Source organism: Brachyhypopomus gauderio, chromosome 7 (genome assembly GCF_052324685.1).
Source record: "Brachyhypopomus gauderio isolate BG-103 chromosome 7, BGAUD_0.2, whole genome shotgun sequence".
Classification (NCBI taxonomy): domain Eukaryota; kingdom Metazoa; phylum Chordata; class Actinopteri; order Gymnotiformes; family Hypopomidae; genus Brachyhypopomus; species Brachyhypopomus gauderio.
In genome coordinates this window covers 31004482-31017453 of record NC_135217.1, presented here as the reverse complement: position 1 = coordinate 31017453, position 12972 = coordinate 31004482, and the positions used below count along the sequence as shown (strand labels likewise).

The following is a 12972-nucleotide window of genomic DNA, read 5'->3' as shown; positions in this document are numbered from 1 at the left end:
TCCAGAGCTATAAAATGCCTGTATATTTTATCCCCTACTGTCAGAGCCGACTTTGATACGTGCTGTGCTGTACATAACTGCAGACCTATCTGATGTATATCACAAGTGGAGCAGTAGTTTGATGTGTTACTGGTAGTCCCCACTTTAATGATGTTCAAAATCCCCATCTTAATAGCTATTGCATATCTGTGCAGTGCATGGAACGTTTCTTTGAGCAGCAGTTGGTGGAGTTGACCAACAACCACCTAAAATTTCCACAGAAGAGTAAGAAATGGAAATTCTGGATGACTGCTGAAAGCTTTTGACCTTTTGACTAATGCAAACATATCCTTGTGTTTTCATTCATAAAGGTCGGCCGAAGCACTGTGTGTGTGTGTGTGTGTGTGTGTGTGTGTGTGTGTGTGTGTGTGTGTGTGTGTGTGTGTGTGTGTGTGTGTGTGTGTGTGTGTGCATTTGCCTGTGTGCATGTGTGTGTTCTGCTTTGATGAGCATGCTGCCGTGATATATGACCTTTACTGAACTGCAAGTGCGTATGTGCATGTGTGTGCACATATCCGTGTCTGTGTGTGTGTGCGTGCGTGCATGTACACTGGGGTAATGTGTCTCCGATATGAATCCTATTCTAGCAGCTGTACAGATATGGGATAATGGGAGTTGTAGTGCTGAAGTGTAGTGTGGTGAAGGGTAAACCACCAGGGTCTGTGTGAGGGACAGCTCAAACGGCTGTGAGGGACAGCTCAAACGGCTGTGTGAAGGACAGCTCAAACGGCTGTGTGAAGGACAGCTAAAACGGCTGTGTGAGGGACAGCTAAAACGGCTGTGTGAGGGACAGCTCAAACGGCTGTGTGAGGGACAGCTCAAACGGCTGTGTGAGGGTCAGTTCAAACGGCTGTGAGGGACAGCTCAAACGGCTGTGTGAGGGACAGCTCAAACGGCTGTGTGAGGGACAGCTCAAACGGCTGTGTGAGGGTCAGTTCAAACGGCTGTGAGGGACAGCTCAAACGGCTGTGTGAGGGACAGCTCAAACGGCTGTGTGAAGGACAGCTCAAACGGCTGTGTGAGGGACAGCTCAAACGGCTGTGTGAGGGACAGCTCAAACGGCTGTGTGAGGGTCAGTTCAAACGGCTGTGTGAGGGACAGCTCAAACGGCTGTGTGAAGGACAGCTCAAACGGCTGTGTGAGGGACAGCTCAAACGGCTGTGTGAGGGACAGCTCAAACGGCTGTGTGAGGGTCAGTTCAAACGGCTGTGTGAGGGTCAGTTCAAATGGATGTGAGGGCCAATTCAAACAATTGTGTGAGGGCCAACTCAAACAGCTGTGTGAGGGTCAGCTCAAAAGGCTGTTTGTTGAGGGCGGTCACCTCAAACATGTAGGAGTGTTTGTATAGGAGTGCTGTATTGATTACCTTTAGTGCCACCTATGCCAATGCAGCCTTCAGAGGTAATGTTCTTTGCTCCTTTTGTCACCATAGCAACTTCTCTACTGATGAGGTCATTGTCACAGTTCTTGGCATGATGCTGTCTGTGCATGTCCGTCTGTGTGTCCGTCCGTGGGTAAGTGGGCGGATGGATGTGTAGCTGGTGTTCTGTGGGATTCCTTGGGAGCGCGTTTTTAATGATCAGTTTTCCTCTGTGTATAAATGCAGTGAGACTCCAACATCCACGATGCTTTTCAGGCAATGATTCAGCTGGATTTAGCAGCAACCATGTTTGATAGCCTTCCAGCAGAGGTTTTTAGGGCGTGGACAGATCATCTCGTAGCAGACGCTGGCCCTCCTTTCACGCCCCGCCCTACTTCATATCCCACCTCCAGGCCTCCGTCCGTCTGCCCACGTCACTTACCACATCTCTCCATCCCTCCAGCCTCTCCTCTCATCTCTCTATCCCTCCTCTCTTCTCTCCATCCCTCCAGCCTCTCCTCTCATCTCTCTATCCCTCCTCCCTCCAGCCTCTCCTCATCCCTCCATTCCTCTGCCCTTCAGCCTCTCCTCTCATCCCTCCAACCTTCAGCCTCTCCTCTCATCCCTCCATCCCTCCACCCTTCAGCCTCTCCTCTCATCCCTCCATCCCTCCACCCTCCAGCCTCTCCTCTCATCCCTCCATCCCTCCACCTTTCAGCCTCTCCTCTCATCCCTCCATTCCTCTGCCCTTCAGCCTCTCCTCTCATCCCTCCATCCCTCCAACCTTCAGCCTCTCCTCTCATCCCTCCATTCCTCTGCCCTCCAGCCTCTCCTCTCATCCCTCCATCCCTCCACCCTTCAGCCTCTCCTCTCATCCCTCCATTCCTCTGCCCTTCAGCCTCTCCTCTCATCCCTCCATCCCTCCAACCTTCAGCCTCTCCTCTCATCCCTCCATCTCTCCACCCTTCAGCCTCTCCTCTCATCCCTCCATCCCTCCACCCTCCAGCCTCTCCTCTCATCCCTCCATCCCTCCACCCTTCAGCCTCTCCTCTCATCCCTCCATTCCTCTGCCCTTCAGCCTCTCCTCTCATCCCTCCATCCCTCCAACCTTCAGCCTCTCCACATCCTTCCATTCCTCTGCCCTTCAGCCTCTCCTCTCATCCCTCCAACCTTCAGCTTCTCCTCTCATCCCTCCATCCCTCCACCCTTCAGCCTCTCCTCTCATCCCTCCACCCTCCAGCCTCTCCTCTCATCCCTCCACCCTCCAGCCTCTCCTCTCATCCCTCCATCTCTCTCCTCTGCCCTACTGCTCAACCTCTGCTCACTCCGGCAAGATTAAGCCGTATTTAGACGTGTGGCAGTGTGGCAGGGTGGCAGGGTGGCAGGGTGGCAGGGTGGCAGGGTGGCAGTGTGGCAGTGTGGCAGGGTGGCAGTGTGGCAGGGTGGCAGTGTGGCAGGGTGGCAGGGTGGCAGGGTGGCAGTGTGGCAGGGTGGCAGGGTGGCAGTGTGGCAGGGTGGCAGGGTGGCAGTTTGGCAGGGTGGCAGTGTGGCAGGGTGGCAGGGTGGCAGGGTGGCAGGGTGGCAGTGTGGCAGGGTGGCAGTGTGGCAGGGTGGCAGGGTGGCAGTGTGGCAGGGTGGCAGTGTGGCAGGGTGGCAGTGTGTCAGGGTGGCAGGGTGGCAGGGCGGTGCTTCTTCATCCCTGAGCCTCGTGGATCAGGACAAGGTCACAGCGTCGCTTCCCTCGTTTCGGATCAGGCCAGATGAATCCGGATCAGTCCGGCTCTGTCTGGCTGGAAGCTCTGGTTTAAGCATGTCAAAATGGAGCCAGGAGCCGATGCTTTTAGTCCATTTTTACACACTGGTCCACTTTTATGGAATAGTAAATATATAGTGACCAGTGACTGAGCACTTTGTGTGAGCGTGAATATATTTTGTTCACACACACACACACACACACACACACACACACACACACACACACACACACACACACACACACACACACACACACACACACACACACACACACACAGCGGGAGCAGATACGTATGAGGGTCCTCTAGCATGGAGAGACCAGGACGTCCGTACAGGAACCCTGTAGTTCACAGGGCCTCGAGGAGCTTAGGTGGACAGGTGGTAGGTGCTCGTCCGCTTTTGCTCTAAAACTAAGTAATAAAGCTTGAAATTCAGAGATACGATCAGCAGGCAAACCATTGCACCAAGCAGCATCAACCAATAGAACTTCAGGAGATTTCATGTCTATGATTACAGAAAGAAACTGTGAATAACTCAAATGTGGGTGATGAAAAGAAGAATTCTTTTTTTTTCTCTCCGTTACTTGTTCAAGGATTAAGATTGTGGGAAAGTGGGAAATGTAGAGATCCATCAGATGTGACTGGGTAAGCAGTGCAGAGGTCCTGGCTAATCTGCCCGGGCAGGACACGATGACTCGGTGGTTTCTTCGAGAGGCAGCACCTCCGCTCATCTCTTACTTCCTTCAGAAGGTCTGGAGTTTGTCATGTACGGCTGACGCCTGTGACATCACTTCCTGTGCTCCAGTCTGGCTTCTGCTCGGGACGCCGTGGAGTTCGTGTGGCTTCCCTGAACGCCTGTGTGAGAGGGCTGAGGAGTACAGATAGAAACGCCATTCAGGCGGACCGCCGCTGACCTCAGATCAGTACGGATACTGTGGTGTTAAGGGACACGTAGGAAAGTCAGTTTAAATGCTGATTGTTGGACAGATTTATGATTGATTTATGTATTTATGAATGTGTGTGTGTGTGGACACATTGAAGCTCAAGAATTGTGGGGAGATGTATCTGTCCCTCCATCTCAAACACACACACAAACTCACCTCATACACCCCACACAAACACATCATAGCTCACCTCAGTGTAGCTGCAGATAAGTAAGATGTGCCATGTTTTGCCACTGTGATGATGGTAAAATCCTGTGTGTGTGTGTGTGTGTGTGTGTGTGTGTGTGTGTGTGTGTGTGTGTGTGTGTGTGTGTGTGTGTGTGTGTGTGTGTGTGTGTGTGTGTGTCTGTCTGTGTGTGCGTGCGTGCGTGCGTGCGTTTGTGTGTGTGTCTGTTTGATTCTGTGTACTCATGTCTGGACATGCTTAGTTAGGGTGTTAGTTAGGCCATTTAAAATCTCAGTTAAAGACTCATGCGGTCTGAGCCTGGCTGAACAGAGATCAGACTTAATCTGCAGAACTAGGGCAGCCTCAGGGGAGAGATACAGAGAGAGAGACAGAGAAAGTGAGACAGAGAGAGAGACAGACAGAGAAAGTGAGACAGAGAGAGAGCTTGTGTGTGTGCCTGTGCTTGTGTCTATGTACACAAGTGTATGCTTTGCAGTGTAAATTGAATATTGACCATACTGTAAATCATAATTGAAAGCCCTTCGGAGAGTGCGAAAGTGGGCTGATTCAATCTGCACCCAATACTTTAATTGATTCAATAATTCCCGACCATTCCGCATCAGTTCAGAGAGTTTCACTGTGGACCGTGCGGCTGGTGGGTAGACCCTGGGGGAATCGTTTTTGACCTCGACTCTGTGAAGGAGAGAACAGAGGAATCACCTCTCCTTTAGTATGATTCACACTCACTGTACGACATGCACAAGCCCCACATCAAGCAGACAGCTGCACTTCTCCACGTTTGCCCTACATAATATTTCATTGAAGACAGTTGGACAGGAGGACACATCCAAGAATGGTTGTTTTCAGTGTGGTTAGCTAGTAGCTGTGTTGGAGTTTAGATTCATATTTTAACTTGAAATCAAGATGTTGCCTTAATGGTGATAAAAAGTAATGTGATTACTATTCAACTAACGTGTTCTGTTTTGGCAACAACAATAACACAAAAATAAATAGATTTTTGGTGCTGTGGACCTGTAAATCTTTGTGACGTCATGTGCGTCCCTCAGGTGGGCGGAGCCCGTGATCCGTCTCACCTGAGGGTCGTTTGTTTGCCTATATATGTCTTGTCTTTGTACCAGTTGACCGCTGGTCATTATATCCTTAATTCGGATCGACTCACGGGTTTTTGGTTTGCACACTTCTTCATTAAACCATCCTTTTTCCCTGAGACTTGGCGTGATCGCTTCCTGTTTGCACTCCCTGCCCGTCACAATTATCATTATCTCATTTGTCAAGGGTAATGTTAGGCTCTTTGATCTGAGTGACTACCTCCCTCTTGCTGAAATACACACAAACATGTAATCCAATGGTCTTCGAGTTTAACATTATTGTTGGTTGTGGCTTTAACTAACAACGGCAAAGTTGTTCCATTTTTGAAAGCCCTCAGGAGATGCCTCAAAATCTCTGGGGAACAGAGAGAAGACTCCAGATAGAGATCCACTGACATCTCTTCATACCACTCTGGTTGACTAGTAGCTAACACGGGATCTGTGCAAAAATAAATGATTGTGCAGTGGACCGTCAAAAGGCATGTGTAACCCGTGAACCAAAGCTTAGTGAGTTCATAAACGATAGATCAGCAGGTTGCTGTACAGTGAAAAACAGAAGTGATTGGCCTGCTGGATGAATAACAACAATGTTAAACGTTGAGTCACGGCAAGTTCGAAAGACGTGTGGTTTTTTATTTCCCAGGAGTCTCTGACTGTGCTGCTGTGGGTTCATTGGCCAGTTCCAGTCCCCTGCACGTTCCTGTTACTTAAGTCCAAGACCATATTTCATCATCGCTGGTTACATACTGCAGGTCTAATATAATCTGCCTCCATTACATTCTCCGTTCTGTGACTAATCAAAACCTCTCTGTTTGTTATCTTGGTCCAGCAGGTGCTGGTCAGAGTCTCTCTGCAGCTGTTAGCCACAGAACACAACTTGCACTCCAGATAGAATAGAACTCGCACTTCAGACAGAACAGAACTCGCACTACAGACAGAACACAACTTGCACTCTCCAAACAGAACACAGCTCACACTCCAGACAGAATACATCTCACACTCCAGACAGAACACAATTCCCACTCCACACAGAACACAATTCCCACTCCAGACAGAACACAACTCCCAATCCAGACAGAACACAACTTACACCCCAGACAGAACACAGCTTACATTCCAGACACAATACAGCACACACTCCAGATAGAACACAACTTAAACTCCAGACTAGGGCTGAACGATTTTGGAAAATAATCTAATTGCAATTTTTTATCTATAAATTGTGCGATTTAAAATTGCGATTTTTTTCCACTGTTTTACAGAGTTGGCAACCCTGCAGGTATAGCAACTTGGCTAAAATATGTGCGTGAGGGCATTTGGTAGCGCATATCCAGTGTGTTTAACAAAGCCATGAAGCCGGGCTTGTTCACTATATTAACGGACATCATGTCTTTCACTATGAACTCCGTTACTGCCCGAGTTATTTCAGCGTGCCGCTTCGAATTATATCCATAAGGAGTTACACTTTCAAACGGTTCGGTCAGTGATCCCTGTCTGCTGGACCGCGGTCAAACTATCCGCGCTTTTGCGATTCATCCGCGCTTTAAATCTTTTTGCGCCTATATGCGTGATTTTACGGTATTTCGCTGCTCACCGCATACTAAGGCTGTATAAGCGCAGAGAAACACTTTTGCGTATTTGAAGATGCAGCACTGGTCGTTGGCATTTTAGCCTTACAAATATCATACGAGGCTTTGTGGTGTTTTTTTAATGCTGAAGGAGGTTTGTAGTGTTTCCTCGCGTCGTAGCGACAGTAGCAAGGCACGTTTTGCAGGGTACCTGACGTTGAGCAGCATCTTTTTTAAAGCCAAAGTAATTTCACACAACTGATGTGCTGCCCCTCTTTGGTATTAGACTTTCAGTTGTGTCAGCTTCTGTCGAGCCTGAAGCCATTGTGCAACAAGTTAAAGTGCGCTGTGTTAACTTCACTTCTCCACCTCCCTGCCACCTGCTCGGGTTTGCTCCGTAGTCACGTGACCAGTTTAAATCGCAGCCTGTGCGATTAGAGAATCGCGTTTTAAAATATTGCGAGATTATCGCAAATGCAATTAATCGTTCAGCCCTACTCCAGACAAAACACAACTTGCACTCTCCAAACAGAACACAGCTCACACTTCAGACAGAATACAGCTCACACTCCAGACAGAACACAACTCCCACTCCAGACAGAACACAACTCCCACTCCACACAGAACACAACTCCCAATCCAGACAGAACACAACTTCCACTCCACACAGAACACAACTTACACCACAGACAGAACACAACTCACATTCCAGACACAATACAGCACAAACTCCAGACAGAATACAGCTCACACTCCAGACAGAACACAACTCCCACTCCAGACAGAACACAACTTACACCACAGACAGAACACAACTCACATTCCAGACACAATACAGCACAAACTCCAGACAGAATACAGCTCACACTCCAGACAGAACACAACTCCCACTCCAGACAGAACACAACTTACACCACAGACAGAACACAACTCACGTTCCAGACACAATACAGCACAAACTCCAGACAGAATACAGCTCACACTCCAGACAGAACACAACTCCCACTCCAGACAGAACACAACTTACACCACAGACAGAACACAACTCACGTTCCAGACAGAATACAGCACAAACTCCAGACAGAATACAGCTCACACTCCAGACAGAACACAACTCCCACTCCAGACAGAACACAACTTACACTCCAGACAGAACACAGTTAACACCACAGTTAACACTCCAGACACAATACCGCACACACTCCAGACAGAACACAACTCCCACTCAAGGCAGAACTCAGAGATAGTGACAGGGTTAATTAGATCTGAGGTGGGTTTTTGTTGAAGGAGAGCTTTGTTTTTCAGTAATTGAAACACAAAAAATATATATTGCTGTGGATGTGCCTGTCCAGTTTTAGAAAATGTATTCATAGTTTATAACTGACAAGTTAATCACTGTCCAGAATGCAGATAACTCATAAGTTACTGATGTCATGTCTAACCCCCACCTGTCAGTTTTGTTTTCTGCAGGTTGAAACAATACCACTACCTCGTGTATTATATAATAATACTAATATGTAACCAAGGTAGCAGGTGCTATGTAATAACACTAATATATAACCACTACAGCAGTTGCTACTTAATAACACTATGCAGTAGAACTATGCAGTAATACCTACATTATACTACATGTACTATACACTATATAATAATATTAATGTCCATTATGATAGGTGCTGTATACAACCCTGATGAGAAACTAATTTTATTACAATAAAATAAAACATAATTGCGTTCACACCATTGGGCAAATCAGATCAAGCCCCAGCTAGATTGACACCCACCATCAGACAGGTGTCAGTTTCGTGTTGACTGTGCTAACACGATGAGTGAGGAAAGAGAGAAGAATCAATACAATGTGGTTGACGAAGACCTTATGATACCAAAGAACACCACTCCTATTTGGAATTAATTTGGATTCAAGATGTCCACGTGCTACAAACACACACTGTCAAAACGAAAAAGTTGAGAAAACTCAAAATTTCAAGGCAACTTACTGCACTCAATTTTTGAGTTTTGATCCCAACTCAAACTCTTAAGTTTTTAAGAAATTCACTCACAGTTGAGCCAACTTATTATTTCTTGTTCCAATTATTTATTTTTCACAGGTATATAAACTTCAGTTTTTAAGTATTGCCTACAAATAATTCCAAATGATTCAAGTTATGCTAACTTACTATATCTTGTTCAGATAATTTATCTTGCCCATGTATATGAACCTCAAAATGTAAGTTACATACCAGGAATTCCAAGTTTTTTAAAGTTGTGCCAACTTATTATATTGTGGCATGGTGTGGGAGAAAAAGGCCACAGACAAGTCCATTCTTATCAAGAACAGAGGTTTTATTCTCACCTCGCAAGAAAATTGGCACTCACAGGCACAATTAGATCAAACTCGAGGCCTTAACTAACTTGGCCTTACACATGAAATACAGGGGGAGGTCATAAAGATGACAACGTTACACATACATGGAGGGGGAACTCGGATAATGCACATGTACATAAAAAAATGGACCGGGGTGACTTAACTAATAACACACAATTAATAATCAATAATATATAACACTATACAGACATATACACCACATAATACGCATAACAGGGCCGGAGCCGTAAGGGCTCATGGGTAATGACGTCACCCTCTGGTACTCCCCATTGGCCCGATGCTACAATATCTTGTTCAGATAATGCAGGGGTGGCGAACGAAAGTTGAGCGTGTGCGAGTGTCAATTGCTAAGCGAGAAGCCCGCTAGCAACCGCGGACAATCTAGAATAGTAGCAAAAACATAAACGATGCAGCGCTTTGGTGCATGGCGCTATAGTGAGCTATTTTTAAAACAAGCCCGCGGGCACCGCGTTGGTGACCCCTGAGATAATGTATATTTCACATGTACATAAATCTCTAAATTCAATACTAAGAATAGCTAACTGAAGTTGGGTCATATAAGACAAATGACAAAACTGTGTCGTGAATCTGTGCTCAACTGTGAGTGAATTTCTTAAAAACTTAAGAGCTTGAGTTGGGATCAAAATTCAAAAATCGAGTGCAGTAAGTTGCCTTGAAATTTTGAGTTTTCTCGACTTTTTCATTTTTACAGAGTAGCGTAGGTCGCTGCAGGTGAAATCCATTTCAAGATGTCTGGAGTCCAATCGCAAACCCCGCCCCGTTCTCAACTAAGGAGTCAAATTGAGCATGCGCAGAGGAGTTGGCCTGGCCTTAACTAGGGTTCAACTACAATTTGTATATTTTGACAATGCAGGTTGTAAGGTCAGATCAACTTTTAACAAGAAACTCAATAAAGTAAGCTGATCCAATTACTTTGTTATCGTTTATGGTGCAATTAATTATTTTTGGCTCAGCTAAACTAAAAATCATTGTAAGGCGAGCAATTTTAAGTTCTGTTTTTTTACAGTGCAGGTACCGTGTCAAACTGGGAGTTTCCAAAGCAAACGCAGAAACGGCGAATCCTCACGCAGTGCTGTGGGTACCGCGCGCCAACTATGCAGAGAGGCCCACACAGCCGTATTTGTAAAACCAGAATATATCATTTAACGTTTAATAAACACGTTTCTAGACAGTTTGTGGTCGTTTCTAATGACTACTTTCGCTCGTTAAAAGTAACAGCTGCGGACGTGTTGCGTTCATAAACGGCATAGACTGTGGCTGCAAAGATTCCACGGTCCACTGAGGCTGAACGGATGTTTCCATATAAACATGGAGCGCATTTTCAAGAGTTAATCAGAACACGTCTGGTACGATAAACACGTTCAAACACCAGTCAACAAAAAAAAGATATTTACTGCATTTTTACTGTGGTTACATTTACAATCCTAGCTATGTATTTGGCTAGTGTAGGCTTTGAAGTATTTTTGCAGCCTGTATGTATACTTTCTCGTTTCCACCCATATACTAAAGCTCATCCCCTCCATCACCACCTGCAATATATCCGCTCAGAACTATACAAACAGTTCAAAACTGTCTGAAGCATGAAACCGTCACGTAGCAGCGGTTGTTAGGTTTTTTTTCTTCTTAGAAACCCAGCTGTAAACGTTGTGAAATGTTTTTGGCGAGAGAAAACTGTTGTCGCTGCTTCTAGCTGACATTACTCAGGAAATCGGCCTTTTGCAGAATGGCCAATGTGCGGGTAAGTGTGCATCAATAAATCTGTGTGAGCGAGTGTGTACATATGTGTATGATGTGAAAGTACATATGTGTGTGTGTATTATGTGTGTATGCAAGTATGGAGAGAGATGTATGTACGTGTGCTTCTGTATGCGTGTGTGCATGTGTTTATGTATAAAGAAAGATGAGTATAGAGAGACATGCATGTGTGTATCTGTGTCCATTGAGAGAGATTTGTGCATATGTGTGTGTGGGGAGAGATGCGTGCGTGTGTTTGTGTGTGTGTATGGGGAGAGATGCATGTGTGTGTGTCTGCACGCGAGCGTGGGAACAGATGTGTGTGTGTGACTGTGTGAACTTGTTAGCATCCCTACTGCTCTCATTTTCCCTCAGCCCTGATTCTTTACAGCAGTGTGTGTGTGTGTGTGTGTGTGGTGTGTGTGTGTGTGTGTGTGTGTGTGTGTGTGTGTGTGTGTGTGTGTGAGAGAGAGAGAGAGAGTGTGAGAGTGTGATTGAGTGTGTGACAAGGTGAGTTGGAATGGAGGATGCGCAGAGAACAAGAGTGAGAGAGGGAGGAATGGAAAGATGAGTGTCACAATGATGTCATCAGAGTGCTGGAGTCTGGGCTGTTAGTGGTGTTTCTGTCTCCATGCCTCCTCTGTCTCGCTTTCTCTCCCTCTCTCTCCCCCTCTGTCCCTCTCTCCCTCTCTCCAACTCTCTTCCCCTCCCTCACTCTCCTTCTCTCTGTCCCTCTTTCCCTCTCTCCCACTCTCTTCCCTTCCCTCACTCTCCTTCTCTCTCTCTTTCCCTCTATCCCCTCTCTCCCCCTCCCCTCCCTCTCTCCATCTCTTCCCCTGCCTCCTCTCGATCTCTCCCCTTCTCTCCATCTCTCTCTCCCTCCCTGCCCAGGCTCTGTGCCCATTCTCTCTGTATCATTACCCGTTCAGTCCTTTATGCTAGATGTTTTTGGCCTGGTTGCAAACAGGAAGTGTTCTAATCTGCAAGTAGCTCCAGAGATCTTGCTGAGGGACAGGGTATGTGTCTGATCTCTGACTATAAGCCATTAAATAAACCATTAGATGAGAAAGCCCCTCTAATGCCCAGAAAAGGGGGTCTGTGATGAAGCGGGGGGGGCTGAAGCAGAGACATGAATGAGATGATCGGGTGAGACAGAAGTGAGTCCTGACCTTCCCTGGACAGCTTGAGCTTGTCTCATCAGTGCTAATAATCACAGGCTATCCAAGCAGTGCCTCATAGATTTAAGTCTAACAATCCTAGCACTTCACCAGAATGGGTGATGAGCTTTGCCTGCTGATAGGCCTTTGCTGGTGTTGTGTGAACTCTTGATTGGCTGAGGTGGTGCGTGACAGATGAGCAGAGAAACCAATCAGCATGCAGGTAGTATTTATGCAGGTTCTCTGGCTGCAGAGAGAGTGAGATCTGTAAATATTTGGACTAAAAGCACCCAATTAGTCACTCATGTTTAATACACACCTCCTACGCTACTGTGTGTTGCCTCTAATTAAGTCCTGTGTGTTCTTGTGTGTAGTGACTAAGCCAACCATTATCTTTGCTGAAACTAAAATGTCAAAATTGCAATGACACACTAAGCCTCAGTAGATGGGTTGATTAGAGAGAGAGAGAGCACTCTTCCTCTTTCACACACACACACACACACACACACACACACACACACACACACACACACACACACACACACACACACACACACACACACACACACAAGCACTCTCTCCCCCTCTTTTACCCTCTCATCCTCACACTCTCTCTCAAAAACCCACTCCAGTTTTCATTGAGCTCCTCAGCCTGGCTCTTTAGAGGAGATTTTAGCTCAACAGTAGGTGTGCTGTTTGTAAAGGTGCTCTCACACTTAGATTGTGGACTGCTT

General features: G+C 46.5%; 1 protein-coding gene across 2 annotated transcripts in view; it reads left to right on the top strand.

Annotated features, from left to right (window-relative positions):
- Window positions 1-12972, top strand: part of galnt1 (UDP-N-acetyl-alpha-D-galactosamine:polypeptide N-acetylgalactosaminyltransferase 1) — an 88551-nt gene that overhangs the window by 14878 nt on the left and 60701 nt on the right. Inside the window, exon 1 of one of the 2 annotated variants that reach the window (XM_077013173.1) lies at window positions 11063-11085. The exons of the other annotated variant lie outside the window; for it this stretch is intronic. Within the exon in view, the coding sequence (XP_076869288.1) occupies window positions 11078-11085 (8 nt within the window). The 5' untranslated portion in view covers window positions 11063-11077. Of the gene's footprint in view, window positions 1-11062; window positions 11086-12972 lie in introns of those variants that run through there. 2 annotated transcript variants of the gene reach the window in all.